The sequence below is a fragment of the Nilaparvata lugens genome, chromosome X (genome assembly GCF_014356525.2).
Source record: "Nilaparvata lugens isolate BPH chromosome X, ASM1435652v1, whole genome shotgun sequence".
Lineage (NCBI taxonomy): Eukaryota > Metazoa > Arthropoda > Insecta > Hemiptera > Delphacidae > Nilaparvata > Nilaparvata lugens.
Genome location: NC_052518.1, coordinates 60,596,837 through 60,615,983, shown reverse-complemented (window position 1 = coordinate 60,615,983; position 19,147 = coordinate 60,596,837). Strand labels below are relative to the sequence as shown.

The 19,147-nt window shown below is 33.8% G+C and overlaps 1 protein-coding gene across 1 annotated transcript; it reads right to left on the bottom strand.

Annotated features, from left to right (window-relative positions):
* Nucleotides 1-76: 76 nt before the first annotated feature.
* Nucleotides 77-8,413, bottom strand: LOC120355088. Its single transcript, XM_039443396.1, has 2 exons — nucleotides 7,280-8,413; nucleotides 77-1,075 (listed from the first exon to the last, which is right to left on the bottom strand). The coding sequence occupies exons 1-2, from the start codon at nucleotides 8,228-8,230 to the stop codon at nucleotides 305-307; spliced, it is 1,722 nt and encodes a 573-aa protein (XP_039299330.1). The 5' UTR covers nucleotides 8,231-8,413; the 3' UTR covers nucleotides 77-304.
* Nucleotides 8,414-19,147: the final 10,734 nt, after the last annotated feature.

Below are 19,147 nucleotides of genomic sequence, written 5' to 3'. Positions count from 1 at the left end.
ATAAAATTAAACCTACAAAATCTACGAAAGTAATAAAATTGAATCATAATGCAAAAATTAAACATCAAGTCCGAATAGTATTCGAGTAAGCAAAATAATATTGTGGACCTTGAAAATAAGAATAATAATAATAATTGAAATAGTTTATCTTCTAATCTGGGAAAATATTTGAATCGATAGCATAAAAGAGTAAATGGATACAATAATAGTGAATAAGTAATTATTATTTGCATAGTTTCCTATATCCTAACCCATTATTTTAATGATTTCATTACATACTACTTTACTAAAACACAATATATTCTTAAAGCTCCTGTGGGTAGTCCACAATTGGAGTACGTTTCGGGACTCTCAGTTGATTTGCTTTCTTCTTAATATAATTTTGAAGACATAAATACAAGAATATAACAGTTATCAGTGTTTGCCAGACAATAATAATATAAATGATCAGTTTATTGTTCACCCCTAACAAATCAAAGTTATTTGGCATTTCAACATGATGGAAAATGTCTTCTGAGAATGAGTTGTGCTCTTCAAATTTTGAAAAATTCAAGTGCCAATTTTCATTTAAGATTTCCGAAAGGTTTAAGTACTGAGGCAGAGTCTCATGTTTAAAAATTGGGATGCTCAATTTAGATAAATTTGTCCACATGTGAGGAATTAAGTTATTAATAGCTGGAGAAGGATGGGAACGGGAGTCGCAAGGATAAAGAGTGCTTATCAGTACGTCGCCGTTGTCGTCTTGAAGTTCGCAGTTGCAAGGGATGTGGAGTGATAGGGTTCCTGGACTGTTGCTTGGGACCTCAGTTGTTGAGTTTTTACAGCGAATTGTCGTCTTTTTGCCGGTGTTGTGGAATAGGAAGGTGTCTTCTCGTAGGCGAGTGATTAGGGTTTGATTGTCAGTTGCTTTACAATCAAATTTGCAGACTTCTCGTAGCTCCGATACGTCTGCTTCTGATGTTAGAAGGTGGAGACAAGTGGCTTGGGTGGCGGAGTTCGACATCTTTTTCCTCGGAATCAAGCAGAGGCCTTTCTGCTTGAACTGGCAATCGTCTTCTTCGTCATCTGACAGGATTTGCAGTTTATTTTCTTCTCTAAGTATCAGGTGATGTTGGGAGGTCAAACGGCAGGTATGACCATTCCAATGAAGCGGGATAGATTGCAGGTGGAATAATGAAATAGTTGAATTTTTCTTCTTTATTGGTATTTTGAGGGTAACCAATAGTTCGTTGTCGGATTTTCTGCAGGATGTTAGTTTCAAGTTTCGAATTTTATCGTTGTCTTTTGTTGATATGGTGAAGTTTCTCTTGTTTATTTTCTTTTCGAGTTCTTGAAGTCGATTGTTTAGGTCTTCTTTTGAAATGACGTGATGAGAAAGTTGTTGATTGTAGCATCTCATGTCGATTTCATTGTAGTTGTTAGATAGAGTCATCATATACATGAAAATAGTAGTCCTCAGTTGTGTTTTCAGTACATCGGTTGTAGTATTCCCTTTCTGAAACTTATTCTGTTGGGTGAATGATTCTTGCCAAAGAATAAGGTCATGCTTCATGTTGTTCAATACTTTCTTCACGTTCTCTGCCATGCCGTTCATCTTGCGTGTGTTGTCTATCAATTCGACATGTTCAGCGTGAACGAAGTCTTGAAGATTACTGAGATGAGAAGTGATGTCGGTTTCGGTTTTCACGTATGCGCCCAATTCTTCGTCGGTAGCTACTCCGCAACACCAGTTTAGGACCGCCCCGATCGTATCGATAGAGCGTTCGCGGCGTGGTAGTCGATTTTCGCTCTCAGCTGGAGTGTTGTCGTCATCGCTGCCAATGTAAATGCCGTCTTGTAGTTGTAGAAGTTGCAGCTCCGTTCGATGAATCTGATCAAATACTGCACACTCCGATGAGGAAGGGAAAGGACATGAGTCAATTTTTAAAGGAGTACTCAGAAGGTTCCTCATAACAAATAAAGGATTTGACCTAGGAATACTGAATGTTATTGGAACTGTGGACTCGTAAAATACTACATTGTGAATTTCTTTAAATAGAGCTCCGTGAAAAAGAGAAATTTCTTGAGACAATACCGTACAACATATTTCTACAAATGCTAAGGAACAAAGTATTATGGTATTCATTTTAAAAATATTATATCAGTTAGTACTCTATATTAATCTATCAATGAACAGTTCGTATAAGATATCAATTTTATAAACAATAATTACTAGTAAAATCCCCAAAAACCCTACAAATAGATTATGTAAATGGTCAAATTAATAGCTATTTCTTATATTCCAATCGTAATCACTTACTGGAATTGATTATTTCATTAACATCAATACAGATAATATTGTTATTAAAATATACGTTTTCACATAAATAATCTTATAAATAAATAAATTATTATATCAAGAATCATCCGTTTCTGAAAAAGAGAAACATTTTATTACATACGAGTCAAGAAAATAATATTCAAGCATAAATCGTATTTGATGATTTTCAAATAGCATTCATTCATAAACAAAAACGTGAGAACAATTCACATCTTTTAATAATGAATCATCGTTAGAATGTCTAGTAAAATTGTCTATCAGAGCTCAATTATATTTCATTGTTTCATCGAAGTAGAAATCCAATTAATTAATTGATTGATTGAAAACTGCATACTATTGTGATTTGAGAATCATCTCGATATCTAGTCGTGAGAAAATGGATTTGATCGCTTCACAAGTCAATACTGATCTCGCAAACAAAATTCTCTAAAAATTCAGTTGTAAGCATGATATTGTTTTTCAATGATTTGGAAAATAAATAAATTACATGAATGTTTCATCTCGATTTCTTCTCATCAATTGTCTTTTAAATTAATGAAAGGCAAAGATTTAGGATGAGCGAGGTATAATTGCTAGCATAAAGAAAAGTGCTGGAATAAAGAATACAGTTAGACAATAGAACAATAAACACTTAATTGATGGGATCTCGTATGAAATATTTTTTCAATTTATCTACATGAAAAGCTACATTTTTATAAGTACCTCGTAGCGGAAAAAATATCTCATAGACTTCATCTGTTACTTTCTTTACTACTTCATATGGGCCTGAATATTTTTTGACTAATTTCCTAGACTGTCCTTGTCTTACATCAGGATCGTGGACCATAACTAAATCTCCTGGTTCAAAAATGCAATCTGTTCTATTCCTATCGTAATAGTATTTCTGTTTTTCTTGTGCATCTGATAAGATTGATGGTATCTGTTCTCGCACTTCTTTAAGATTTGCTAATCTCGCGTCTAAATGATAAGTGACGTCGTCATTTTCGGGAAAGATTTTCAAATCTAAAGGAGTAGTGGCTTCAAAACCGTGCAATAAGAAAAAAGGTGTATATTTCAAAGAGCATTGTTTCGAAGTATTGTATGCGAATAAAACTTTCGGCAGCATTTGTACCCACAATTTCCTATTATCGGCTACGTAAGCTGTTAGCATCTCTTGAATTGTCCGGTTGGCTCTTTCGGCCAGACCTTGACTTTGGTGGTGACTTGATGATCCTAATATGTGTTTGATTCCAAGCTCAACCATAAGGTCATCGACTTTTTTATTTACAAAATGTGTACCTCTATCGGATCGAACTTCTTTTGGAACGCCAAATCGGTATATTAATTTCCATAAGCATTTAGTGGTATTATTTGCGTCGGCGTGTTTACAAGGTTCAGCTAAAATATATCGGGTCGTTAAGTCAACAATCGTTAGAATGTATGAATAGCCCATTGAGCTCTCTAACGGACCGATGTAGTCCATCATGATACTTGAGAAAGGCTTACTATCACACTTGATGGGTGATAAGAAACCTTGAGGCTTCGTAGTAGGGGTTTTTCTCTCTTGGCAATTTTTACATGATCTTACATAATTCGCAATGTTTTCATACATATTTTCCCAATAATATTTCGATGATATTTTCTCATGGGTTTTATAAATGCCGGTATGTCCACCTGTTAAGGAATCATCATGGAATGTTTCAAGGATTTTATTGATAAGAGATCGGGGTACGAGAAGTTTCAATTGATTGGTATGCCCATCAAATTTCTTCAGATAGACAATGTCTTTTTCGATCGTGTATTTTCTCGCCTTTCTAATCGTAGCTGTATCACTATGATTAGGGTTTCGTATTGCATCATATATTTTTCTTATACTCTCATCATTTTTCTGTAAAGTCTTTATGTCTATTTCTTCTATTTCGAATATATTGTAGTTTTCGTCCTTTGTGAGATCAGTTATATCCTTCTCTAGTGGATATCTACTCAGGGCATCAGGTACGTGCATTTGGGCTCCTGGTTTATATTTCAAATCGAACGTGAACTCCGTTAATTTCATAAGTAACTTACTGACTCGAATACTGGGGTTTTTCCAAGTTTTATAGTATTGTAAACTAGCATGATCTGTGTAGATTGTAAACAATCGGCCAATTAAGTATTGTCTGAAATAATTTACACAATACACTATTGATAGAAGTTCAATCTCTCCTACTGCCCAATTTTCTTCATGTTTTGTCAGTTTTCTGGAAACAAAAGCTACTGGATGTAATTTTCCATTGTCATCAGGCTGCGAGATAATGCCCCCTATTCCAACTCGAGAAGCATCTGTGTGTACCACTACCTCCTTATCATTATTAAAATGATGAAGTACGGGTTGTGATAAAAGTTTGCTTTTTATTTCCGAGAATGCGTTCTGCTGATCTTCTTCCCAAGTGATTGGTTTATTCTCGTTATTTTTAGATATCAGATTTGTTAAGGGTCTTGCAATTATAGCGTAGTTTTGAATGAATTTTCGGTAAAATCCACTAAGACCAAGAAATGCTCTGACATCTTTGACAGTTTTGGGTATAGGGTATTTTTCGATAGCTTCCAAGGTTTCGGAAGCGGGTTGTATCCCTTCCTTTGAGACAGTGTGTCCAAGTACTTTAATTTTTCGGTAGAAGAAGTGACATTTAGATGTATTCAATTTTAGTCCTACGTCTTGCAATCTTTTCAAGGTTTTCTCGAGCTGTTGATATTGCTTATCAAATGATTCTCCATAGCTAATGATATCGTCCAAGTAAATCAAAACTCCTCTATACAAATAATCATTGAATACTTGGTTGATTGCTCGTTGGAAAGCATTTGGAGATGTTCTAAGACCAAAAGGTAGTCTTTTGAACGTGTACAGCCCTTTATGAGTTGCAAATGCTACATATTTTCGACAATCTTCGTGTAATGGCTGTTGGAAAAATGCTTGTCTGATATCTAGGGTGGAAAAGTAATCCGAATTGTCAAGAGAATCAAAAATTGTTTGAAGAAGGGGAAGGGGATATCTATCCGGTAATATTTTCTCGTTCAACATTTTATAGTCTACAACCAATCTGAATCCACCGTCTTTTTTAGTAACTAAAAATGCGGGAGAAGCATAATGACTCTGGGTTTCACAAACTATTCCTGCTTTTATCAATAACTCTACTTGTCTGTCTATTTCTGTTCTTTGAGCGATAGGTAATCTGTACGGTGACTTAGCAATGGGTGTGTAATCTGTAAGTTTGAACTTGTATTCGGGTAATTTCGCTTCCTCGAAATCAATTTCGTTTGTTGAAAATAGGTGTTTGTATTTATTGATGAGTCTTTTCGCTTTGGAATTTTGCTCTGGTGTAAGATCTTTATTAATATCTATTTCACAACCCCCTCCATCGAATAGAACAGAGTCTACTAATGAAACAGATTCGTCGTAATTACAAACTTCTCCTTCAATTTCACCAATAATAGTTTCATGCAACAATCTTATATCTTGCCTTCCTAGATTCAAAATTCTAATTTCACTCATGTTTGTTTCAAAATCATCCTCATTCCAAAGCACATGCAATTTTTTATTATGTAATAACGATTCATTTGGAGTAAAATGGGATACTTTGAGCAATTTTTGTGTTAGATTGACTTTGACATTCACGTCTTTTTGAGCGGGGATTATTGTTTCAAGAGCACATTTGACGAAATTTACGGGATTGGGTATGCAGACTTCTTTTGTAATATTTGTTTCAGAATCGTTGTGTAATCTATTTAATGTACAAATCCACTCTTTATCCATGTCTAATTCGACTATTTTACCATTATCGGTCATTGAAATGATGTTATTCTCATAATCTAATTTCATTTTATATTTTGAGAAGAAGGAATTTCCAACAATAATATCGGCCTGTAAGTCTTCAGAAATTACTAAATTTACTTCGAATTTCCTGTCATGTATTTGAATTTCACTCGAGATCATTCCTGTGATCGGCATTAATGAACCATTAGCTACCGATAAAGCAATACTACTATTTTTCAAATGTTTTAGATCATCGCTACTTAAAAGATTTTTTTGAACTATGTTTACGTTCGTACCGGTGTCAATGGTAATTGATACATCTTTTCCTTTGAATTTTCCATTAATAGTAAGTACTGGGACTTGAATTCTTCTCTCTTTAGTCAATGATCCATTCATTCCAAGTTCGTGCTGAGCATGCATTTCGGAAGACAATAGCTGTTTGAAGTTGGTTTCACTTTCTATTTCGTTAGAGCAATTAATTTCACTTTCATTTGAGTATAACTGATTATTATTGGCATTGAGAAAAAACTGCCTGACAAATTCTATCGCTTTGGATTGTTCATCTTTCATTGATACAGAAGATATTATATTACATGTGATTTCTTCTTTATCAATTGAATTTGGAGAATAATTATCAAATGGAAATTCAGCGCTTTGTTTTTCAAATCCGGATCCCAAGTTCATATCCGATTCGTCTAGGCTCGGGATCCTGTATTCGAGTTTTTTGATAAGAAAAAACAATCGTCTTTCCAGTGATTATTCCTCTTACAGTATGTACAGAATCTAGTCCTATTAGGGTTGATTGGTGTCCTGTAATTGACTGATGTTGATTGTGTGTAATTATTGTTTGTATAAGGTTGTCTTTGGAAATTGTTCTGATTTGTTTCGTGTGGGAAGACGTTTCCGCTCCTATTTCCAAACTGTCTATTAGGATTAGGATTATGTGATTGTGTGTTTCTGTCGCGATCATTGTAATTATTATTGTTTGAATAAGGTTGTCTTTGGAAGTTGTTCTGATTTGTTTCGTGTGGGGAAAAGTTTCCGCTCCTATTTCCAAACTGTCTATTAGGATTGGGATTTTGTGATTGACCTACATTTCTACTCAAATTTTTCACCACAATACTCAGATCGTTCAATTTCTTCTCTAAAGTATCTACTACATTTATTTTTTGGACAGGCTGTTCGATTGAAGCATTATGCATTCCTAACTTTTTGTCTAGAAGGAAGCGAGATCTTTCATATTTGGCGAGATTTTTCTCTAAATCTTCAACTGATGCATTGTCCATGAAAGCAACATGTTGCAATGCTCCTACGTCTAAGCCTCTCAAAACATATCCTACTATTCTTTTCTCTGACATTTGAGGCTCAAGAATGTGACAAAGTTTTATTATATCTGCTGTGTATTCTGTGTATGTTTCTGTTGGTAATTTGTTTCTGTTTTCGAGTTTTTGTCTGGTTGTCTCTTCATGAACAGGGTCTACAAGTTTACTTTTTAAGTGGCCTACTGCATCAAGAAATGTCGCGTTTTCATTTTTATCCGAAAATATGTCGAAAATTGCCAATGCTGTTTTCTTGAGGTAGAGGGGTAAATACAAGATTTTATCATCCTCATCCCACTTATTTATTTTTGCTGCCCTATTGAAGGTTTTCAACCACTCGTTGAAGTCTTCACTCTTTGTACCCCCATAGCTTTCGGGTTTCGCAAAGGGTCTTTTATCATTCCCTGCCATATTATTTTCTGGAATTAGGATATTTGCTAAGTTATCGGGAGCTACTGTGTCGTAGATGTGTTCTTGATTTCTGCCTAGCTTGCCTACTATTCGCTCGTAATCGGCTAACATAGGGAAGATAATACGATCGCGTTGAGACAGGGACCCTAACTTAAGTAATCGACTTAGAGCATCTCTAGCTCCTGAATCGTGGTCCACATAAATACAAACTTTTTTTGCCAAGTCAACAGCGAATCTCAAGTATTCAATATTAACAGATTGAGGGATGTGAATACCTAACTGTTTGCCTAGCTCTAATAATTCTGATTTATCCAGAGATTTTACTTTTAAATCAATAGGTAAACGTAATAATGAAACCTCGAATTCACTAGGTGATTGTTCAGAGTCACTAGAACTAGAGCTACTCATCTCAATATAACAATAATAACAATTATCATATTTACCCTGTACGTTGAGAGAATAGAGGACATAATTATACGAGATCAAACACAGAATATAATAATTATGATAATGACCTGAAATGAAAATGTCAATAGATAATTTGAAGGCTAATCTTGTCAATTAATAAACTCTTTCTCATGAGAACGACGCCCAACATCATGTAATGGGTTATTTAAATTGGGTATTATATTGGGGTTATATTATGTATGGTATTGTGATGGTATTATAAGGTTGTGAGAACAACCCTAGACATTATGGTAACAATTTATAATAGGGGAATCGCTTGGCTTGCGAGAGGTTAAATTGATCTAACTCTATAACTCATGAGAAAGGAACTATATTTTAAAATAATAAACAAAACAGTTATATTTTGGAGAACTAAGTAATCGATTTAATCAAATTGTAACTCAAAATGAAACTGGAAACTTAAATAAAAATAATATTGAGAAAACTTTTTAAACAAACAATAGAATAATTACAGGATTTGCCTTCAATAAAAAAGATGAATAATATATAATAATAAAATTGATAATATTAGCTCACTGAACTCACTGAACCAGGAAAATGGTGTCTCGGAAAAGAAGGGTAGAGCCGGGCCCGATTATCTGCAGTAGATAGCTCCAGGTCCCGTCCTCGTAACCGACTGACTAGAGCCTCTCATTTTTTCCATAATTTTACTTGTCATGAATTCCCGTCCTCGTAACCGACTGACTAGAGCCTCTCATTTTTTCCATAATTTTACTTGTCATGAATTTTCACCGTCGTCAACAATTTATCTATTCATGCTCCAGGTCCCGTCCTCGTAACCGACTGACTAGAGCCTCTCATTTTTTCCATAATTTTACTTGTCATGAATTTTCACCGTCGTCAACAATTTATCTACATGAAAAGCTACATTTTTATAAGTACCTCGTAGCGGAAAAAATATCTCATAGACTTCATCTGTTACTTTCTTTACTACTTCATATGGGCCTGAATATTTTTTGACTAATTTCCTAGACTGTCCTTGTCTTACATCAGGATCGTGGACCATAACTAAATCTCCTGGTTCAAAAATGCAATCTGTTCTATTCCTATCGTAATAGTATTTCTGTTTTTCTTGTGCATCTGATAAGATTGATGGTATCTGTTCTCGCACTTCTTTAAGATTTGCTAATCTCGCGTCTAAATGATAAGTGACGTCGTCATTTTCGGGAAAGATTTTCAAATCTAAAGGAGTAGTGGCTTCAAAACCGTGCAATAAGAAAAAAGGTGTATATTTCAAAGAGCATTGTTTCGAAGTATTGTATGCGAATAAAACTTTCGGCAGCATTTGTACCCACAATTTCCTATTATCGGCTACGTAAGCTGTTAGCATCTCTTGAATTGTCCGGTTGGCTCTTTCGGCCAGACCTTGACTTTGGTGGTGACTTGATGATCCTAATATGTGTTTGATTCCAAGCTCAACCATAAGGTCATCGACTTTTTTATTTACAAAATGTGTACCTCTATCGGATCGAACTTCTTTTGGAACGCCAAATCGGTATATTAATTTCCATAAGCATTTAGTGGTATTATTTGCGTCGGCGTGTTTACAAGGTTCAGCTAAAATATATCGGGTCGTTAAGTCAACAATCGTTAGAATGTATGAATAGCCCATTGAGCTCTCTAACGGACCGATGTAGTCCATCATGATACTTGAGAAAGGCTTACTATCACACTTGATGGGTGATAAGAAACCTTGAGGCTTCGTAGTAGGGGTTTTTCTCTCTTGGCAATTTTTACATGATCTTACATAATTCGCAATGTTTTCATACATATTTTCCCAATAATATTTCGATGATATTTTCTCATGGGTTTTATAAATGCCGGTATGTCCACCTGTTAAGGAATCATCATGGAATGTTTCAAGGATTTTATTGATAAGAGATCGGGGTACGAGAAGTTTCAATTGATTGGTATGCCCATCAAATTTCTTCAGATAGACAATGTCTTTTTCGATCGTGTATTTTCTCGCCTTTCTAATCGTAGCTGTATCACTATGATTAGGGTTTCGTATTGCATCATATATTTTTCTTATACTCTCATCATTTTTCTGTAAAGTCTTTATGTCTATTTCTTCTATTTCGAATATATTGTAGTTTTCGTCCTTTGTGAGATCAGTTATATCCTTCTCTAGTGGATATCTACTCAGGGCATCAGGTACGTGCATTTGGGCTCCTGGTTTATATTTCAAATCGAACGTGAACTCCGTTAATTTCATAAGTAACTTACTGACTCGAATACTGGGGTTTTTCCAAGTTTTATAGTATTGTAAACTAGCATGATCTGTGTAGATTGTAAACAATCGGCCAATTAAGTATTGTCTGAAATAATTTACACAATACACTATTGATAGAAGTTCAATCTCTCCTACTGCCCAATTTTCTTCATGTTTTGTCAGTTTTCTGGAAACAAAAGCTACTGGATGTAATTTTCCATTGTCATCAGGCTGCGAGATAATGCCCCCTATTCCAACTCGAGAAGCATCTGTGTGTACCACTACCTCCTTATCATTATTAAAATGATGAAGTACGGGTTGTGATAAAAGTTTGCTTTTTATTTCCGAGAATGCGTTCTGCTGATCTTCTTCCCAAGTGATTGGTTTATTCTCGTTATTTTTAGATATCAGATTTGTTAAGGGTCTTGCAATTATAGCGTAGTTTTGAATGAATTTTCGGTAAAATCCACTAAGACCAAGAAATGCTCTGACATCTTTGACAGTTTTGGGTATAGGGTATTTTTCGATAGCTTCCAAGGTTTCGGAAGCGGGTTGTATCCCTTCCTTTGAGACAGTGTGTCCAAGTACTTTAATTTTTCGGTAGAAGAAGTGACATTTAGATGTATTCAATTTTAGTCCTACGTCTTGCAATCTTTTCAAGGTTTTCTCGAGCTGTTGATATTGCTTATCAAATGATTCTCCATAGCTAATGATATCGTCCAAGTAAATCAAAACTCCTCTATACAAATAATCATTGAATACTTGGTTGATTGCTCGTTGGAAAGCATTTGGAGATGTTCTAAGACCAAAAGGTAGTCTTTTGAACGTGTACAGCCCTTTATGAGTTGCAAATGCTACATATTTTCGACAATCTTCGTGTAATGGCTGTTTTCTGGAAACAAAAGCTACTGGATGTAATTTTCCATTGTCATCAGGCTGCGAGATAATGCCCCCTATTCCAACTCGAGAAGCATCTGTGTGTACCACTACCTCCTTATCATTATTAAAATGATGAAGTACGGGTTGTGATAAAAGTTTGCTTTTTATTTCCGAGAATGCGTTCTGCTGATCTTCTTCCCAAGTGATTGGTTTATTCTCGTTATTTTTAGATATCAGATTTGTTAAGGGTCTTGCAATTATAGCGTAGTTTTGAATGAATTTTCGGTAAAATCCACTAAGACCAAGAAATGCTCTGACATCTTTGACAGTTTTGGGTATAGGGTATTTTTCGATAGCTTCCAAGGTTTCGGAAGCGGGTTGTATCCCTTCCTTTGAGACAGTGTGTCCAAGTACTTTAATTTTTCGGTAGAAGAAGTGACATTTAGATGTATTCAATTTTAGTCCTACGTCTTGCAATCTTTTCAAGGTTTTCTCGAGCTGTTGATATTGCTTATCAAATGATTCTCCATAGCTAATGATATCGTCCAAGTAAATCAAAACTCCTCTATACAAATAATCATTGAATACTTGGTTGATTGCTCGTTGGAAAGCATTTGGAGATGTTCTAAGACCAAAAGGTAGTCTTTTGAACGTGTACAGCCCTTTATGAGTTGCAAATGCTACATATTTTCGACAATCTTCGTGTAATGGCTGTTGGAAAAATGCTTGTCTGATATCTAGGGTGGAAAAGTAATCCGAATTGTCAAGAGAATCAAAAATTGTTTGAAGAAGGGGAAGGGGATATCTATCCGGTAATATTTTCTCGTTCAACATTTTATAGTCTACAACCAATCTGAATCCACCGTCTTTTTTAGTAACTAAAAATGCGGGAGAAGCATAATGACTCTGGGTTTCACAAACTATTCCTGCTTTTATCAATAACTCTACTTGTCTGTCTATTTCTGTTCTTTGAGCGATAGGTAATCTGTACGGTGACTTAGCAATGGGTGTGTAATCTGTAAGTTTGAACTTGTATTCGGGTAATTTCGCTTCCTCGAAATCAATTTCGTTTGTTGAAAATAGGTGTTTGTATTTATTGATGAGTCTTTTCGCTTTGGAATTTTGCTCTGGTGTAAGATCTTTATTAATATCTATTTCACAACCCCCTCCATCGAATAGAACAGAGTCTACTAATGAAACAGATTCGTCGTAATTACAAACTTCTCCTTCAATTTCACCAATAATAGTTTCATGCAACAATCTTATATCTTGCCTTCCTAGATTCAAAATTCTAATTTCACTCATGTTTGTTTCAAAATCATCCTCATTCCAAAGCACATGCAATTTTTTATTATGTAATAACGATTCATTTGGAGTAAAATGGGATACTTTGAGCAATTTTTGTGTTAGATTGACTTTGACATTCACGTCTTTTTGAGCGGGGATTATTGTTTCAAGAGCACATTTGACGAAATTTACGGGATTGGGTATGCAGACTTCTTTTGTAATATTTGTTTCAGAATCGTTGTGTAATCTATTTAATGTACAAATCCACTCTTTATCCATGTCTAATTCGACTATTTTACCATTATCGGTCATTGAAATGATGTTATTCTCATAATCTAATTTCATTTTATATTTTGAGAAGAAGGAATTTCCAACAATAATATCAGCCTGTAAGTCTTCAGAAATTACTAAATTTACTTCGAATTTCCTGTCATGTATTTGAATTTCACTCGAGATCATTCCTGTGATCGGCATTAATGAACCATTAGCTACCGATAAAGCAATACTACTATTTTTCAAATGTTTTAGATCATCGCTACTTAAAAGATTTTTTTGAACTATGTTTACGTTCGTACCGGTGTCAATGGTAATTGATACATCTTTTCCTTTGAATTTTCCATTAATAGTAAGTACTGGGACTTGAATTCTTCTCTCTTTAGTCAATGATCCATTCATTCCAAGTTCGTGCTGAGCATGCATTTCGGAAGACAATAGCTGTTTGAAGTTGGTTTCACTTTCTATTTCGTTAGAGCAATTAATTTCACTTTCATTTGAGTATAACTGATTATTATTGGCATTGAGAAAAAACTGCCTGACAAATTCTATCGCTTTGGATTGTTCATCTTTCATTGATACAGAAGATATTATATTACATGTGATTTCTTCTTTATCAATTGAATTTGGAGAATAATTATCAAATGGAAATTCAGCGCTTTGTTTTGATAAAATGCCCATCAAGCAATCTATCATAAGAGCGTTTCATAGTGTCTCAGTTGGCAGCGTGCTGGACTGGTAAACAAAAGGTGATGTCATGAAATGCCCATCAAGCAATCTATCATAAGAGTGTTTCATAGTGTCTCAGTTGGCAGCGTGCTGGACTGGTAAACAAAAGGTTGATGTCATGAAATGCCCATCAAGCAATCTATCATAAGAGTGTTTCATAGTGTCTCAGTTGGCAGCGTGCAGGACTGGCAAACAAAAGGTTGATGTGATAAAATGTCCATCAAGCAATCTATCATAAGAGCATTTCATAGTGTCTCAGTTGGCAGCATGCTGGACTGGTAAACAAAAGGTTAATGTGATAAAATGCCCATCAAGCAATCTATCATAAGAGCGTTTCATAGTGTCTCAGTTGGCAGCGTGCTGGACTGGTAAACAAAAGGTTGATGTGATAAAATGCCCATCAAGCATTCTATCATTAGAGCGGTTCTTAGTGTCTCAGTTGGCAACGTGCTGGACTGGTGAACAAAAGGTTGATGTGATAAAATGCCCATCAAGCATTCTATCATTAGAGCGGTTCTTAGTGTCTCAGTTGGCAGCGTGCTGGACTGGTGAACAAAAGGTTGATGTCATGAAATGCCCATCAAGCAATCTATCATAAGAGCGTTTCATAGTGTCTCAGTTGGCAGCGTGCTGGACTGGTAAACAAAAGGTTGATGTCATGAAATGCCCATCAAGCATTCTATCATTAGAGCGGTTCTTAGTGTCTCAGTTGGCAACGTGCTGGACTGGTGAACAAAAGGTTGATGTGATAAAATGTCCATCAAGCAATCTATCATAAGAGCATTTCATAGTGTCTCAGTTGGCAGCGTGCTGGACTGGTAAACAAAAGGTTGATGTCATGAAATGCCCATCAAGCAATCTATCATAAGAGCGTTTCATAGTGTCTCAGTTGGCAACGTGCTGGACTGGTAAACAAAAGGTTGATGTGATAAAATGCCCATCAAGCATTCTATCATTAGAGCGGTTCTTAGTGTCTCAGTTGGCAGCGTGCTGGACTGGTAAACAAAAGGTTGATGTGATAAAATGTCCATCAAGCAATCTATCATAAGAGCATTTCATAGTGTCTCAGTTGGCAACGTGCTGGACTGGTAAACAAAAGGTTGATGTGATAAAATGCCCATCAAGCAATCTATCATAAGAGCGGTTCTTAGTGTCTCAGTTGGCAACGTGCTGGACTGGTAAACAAAAGGTTGATGTCATGAAATGCCCATCAAGCAATCTATCATAAGAGCGTTTCATAGTGTCTCAGTTGGCAGTGTGCTGGACTGGTAAACAAAAGGTTGATGTCATGAAATGCCCATCAAGCAATCTATCATAAGAGCGTTTCATAGTGTCTCAGTTGGCAGTGTGCTGGACTGGTAAACAAAAGGTTGATGTGATAAAATGTCCATCAAGCAATCTATCATAAGAGCGTTTCATAGTGTCTCAGTTGGCAACGTGCTGGACTGGTAAACAAAAGGTTGATGTCATGAAATGCCCATCAAGCAATCTATCATAAGAGCGTTTCATAGTGTCTCAGTTGGCAACGTGCTGGACTGGTAAACAAAAGGTTGATGTCATGAAATGCCCATCAAGCATTCTATCATTAGAGCGGTTCTTAGTGTCTCAGTTGGCAACGTGCTGGACTGGTGAACAAAAGGTTGATGTGGTTGGGCTTCAATTCCATCCAGTTTTTTTTTTCTGACAATTTCCAACTTTGATGATTATTATTCATGTAATTTCAAGAAAATAAATACTTAAAATTGATTGATGGTTGATATCAAAATTGAAATAATAAATAAGTTGAATTATTAATTATTATTGATTGATTATAGATGAATTCTTATTTTAAAAATATTATAATTTATAAATATATAAAAAATATCTTCAGTAAATATATCATAAATATAATCAATTTAACATTATTCTAATAAATTTAATCAACTAAAAAACATTTTAAAATTAGGATTATTAATTCAAAATCTATCAAATAATAAAATTATCAATTTAAAAAAAGTATTAATTGAATTACTCATTTCAAAATAAACTACATTTTTTAATGATCACAAAATTACACCGATGATGACAAAATGATGACAATTACTCAGATGATGATCAGAGTGAACACATTGTATCATAATCAAATTGATCTTTTTTAACCACATGTAATCTGTGTACTTATCATTGGTTTATTCAATATTTTATTCTACTCCAATAATAACTTCACAATTGCACGAAAAAAATATTAGAAAGCTCATTCATATTATATGTTTAACCTTCAATCTTCATTATAGAAAGGTTTACTGAAACGGAAACTTACATTCTACTGCTCTGTACTTTAGTTTCAGTTGACCATAACTCGACAATGTTGTAACAACCAAAACTGATTTCTCGTTACTTTAACAATTTCGTGGCTGTGACAGCTTTCAGTCTCTTTTTTATTCAAAAATGTGTAACTATTTGCTCTTTATCAATATTGAACATTTTTTAATTGTTAAAGTTGTTTTAAATTGACATGTGAGGTATATTTTTATAAATTAGAGTAGAATATATTTTTCAATTTTCTGCTTTCATGTTTTAGGGCTCTGTCAGCTGAAAGCAGTTTGCCATCTGTGAGGGAGTCATCTGCTAATGATGGAGCTATCAATGCAAATGCAACTGCTACTGCAAATGCTTATGCTAACGCTGAGTCTCCCAACAACAAAAAATAAGCGTCTATCAAGCTATCAAATTTGCTTCATAATCTCTTAATTGTTGCTATCAGAAACCAAAGTTGTGGTCATCTAAGTGTTTTATTCAGCCTATTATCAATTTAAAGCAGTAATAGATGGAAATTCCATTAACTTCGCGCTTTCTAATTTCTTGGCTTGCCGATTAAAACCCATAGAATAAGCACCTCAAATATTTGTTGTGAAACACGGTACCGACCTTCAATATGGATTCGATGGTGGAGTCTATTATTGAAAGTAGCCTATGTCAAGTTTTTATTAATAGATTCTTGTTATTTTTTAAATAGTACTTACTAATTCTTATTTTTGTGATTACTTTTAAGAGAATAGGAATAGAGAATGAGAGATAAATAAAGGTATATTAAAGTTATTGTCAGCAGTTGCATAGTCATATCTAATATTAATTTTTGATTACGATAGTTTATTTTTTATAAGTGTTTTGCAGTATGATAAGGAAGATTGTTAAACAAATAAATCGACAGAACAGCTTGCTTTCCAACCTCACTGTATAGATCTTGATTGAATTTTGAATGTATGGAATAAGATGATTAATCTGTATGTAACTTGATTGAAATCTGGAAAAGTTCTAAAATATTCAACAATACATAGATAAGAATAGACTATCATTCAAATGACTACGATTTCCTATGCAATGTGATGGCTAAAAATACGGGTTTAGCGTCAGGATTTCAATGTTTAAGTTTTTTTCTATCTGATAGACTGTTTTTGCATTGATTTGAGAGCTGGAGAGTCCTTACTGTTAACAGGTACGTCCCCTATCCAATATATAATATTTAAATATATTTATCATTAGTAGTTAAGTATAATGTGAATTTTAATGTTTAAATTATTCTACAACCTATTATGAATGGTACATTGTTCAGGCCTAAAGTTTTCAACTTATTCTTGTGCTGAATGTGTTAGTAATACAATAATAATGTGTTACAGGATAATCAAATATGTACACATAATTTAATGTCCAATATCAACATGATGTCTAATTATTGTCACCCATTTTATGTATACTTCATCAATCAATTATCTCTCGAAATGTTTCATGCTAATGTAGTAGCTCTCACTGTAATTGAAAATAACGTTTTATTTTTAAAAAATATCACATTCTTAGATAGTGGTTTTAAATATTCGAAATTTTCTCAAATTTGAAAAATTCAACCTATTTTAACTATCTTAGAACTAGGAGTCTTTAATACTCTCTTTAATAGCTTGTTATTTATATATAAATATATATGTGGCATCTTTTTCAATTATAAATCAGTGATATCAAACTTTCCTACATAATTTTTTAACATTATATATATAACTATAGGTATAATCTAATCAACGATATTACATTCACATTTAAAAGTTATTTGAAATAAAATCGATGTTTCAAACGAATCAATGTTATACTACAACTTAATTAATGTTTTACATAAATAATAATTGTACAGAACTCTTGGCGTTGAGATTACGCATTGAATCTATTTCTGAGCCTCTTACTAAGCTCAACCTCTGAGAATTCTCTATTATTCAATTGTAGTAGCCTATTACAAGTAATTCCATTTCATCTCTTAATTCATTGAATTTCAAATCTTTTGACTAAAGACAGTAAGTTAAAGATTTTTAAACTTATTTTTTTATGAATATTTTTTTATTCAGTTTCATTCGATGATTGTTGCACAATATTCATTTCTAATTATTATAATAATAGTTGATATCTTTATATTTGATAAGAACATTTTGTACTACTAATACCATATTGTGATTAATTGATTAATCTATTTCTTACCATGCACAAATTTTCCAGGTATTAATTTAGGATTAATATTCAATTAATTATATCCAAATAGAAAGTCTATCATGGTAATCGAAAATAAAATAAAATTTTGGAATACGATTCTTGCTTGTGATATTTAAGGACCAAGGGATAGTTTTTAAATAGCATATACCATATTTATTAGGTATAGCAAAAATTCGTAAAATAATTGAATATTAGTTGGAAGTGAAGAATCATAACTTACTGATTGCAATTTATATGGTCATTTGAGTTGTATGAATAAGATTGTTTAAGCTTATTATCGAATATAAACGCACTCCTAATTCAAAATACTATTGACATGAGTTTCCCGATTCCATTAAATTGACATTATATTACATTACGTTTTCCATTACAGTTCTTCCATTTACATTGAACTCACTAGAAGAGTCAGTAGCCTAAACTATGAATAATAATAATAATGATAATAATAATGATAATAATTCTATTGTATTAACATGATAATACAATAATTCTATTATCATTACATTGATAATATTGCATGAAAAAAATACAATTCAAAATAATAATAATCTTGGATGCTGAATTCTACTGTTTTGTTTCAATACACATGTAGATCACATACACATCATAATCACGACCGATTTCTAAGTATTGGTCAATTTGAGCAGAAAAATCATAATATTTAGTATTTCATTGAGAGCTTCAAACAAATTTGTCCAGCCCGATCTGCCCGATGATGAATCAAAATCAAGACATCTACTGTATTTCAAAAGATACTTTCAGTGACACATTGATTCGCTCTTGTCAGGTGATTAAATTCCAAAATAAAATTAATTGCAACCTGAAATACAATCTGTGGTCTGACTAGATATCACCACAGAGAAACCTTCTCCAATGTGAGGAAAAATTAATGTTCAATGAGATAGTCAAGAGCAACAAAATTAAAGTTTTATCATTCTTGATAGGCCTACTTCGTGTCCTGTTTACTT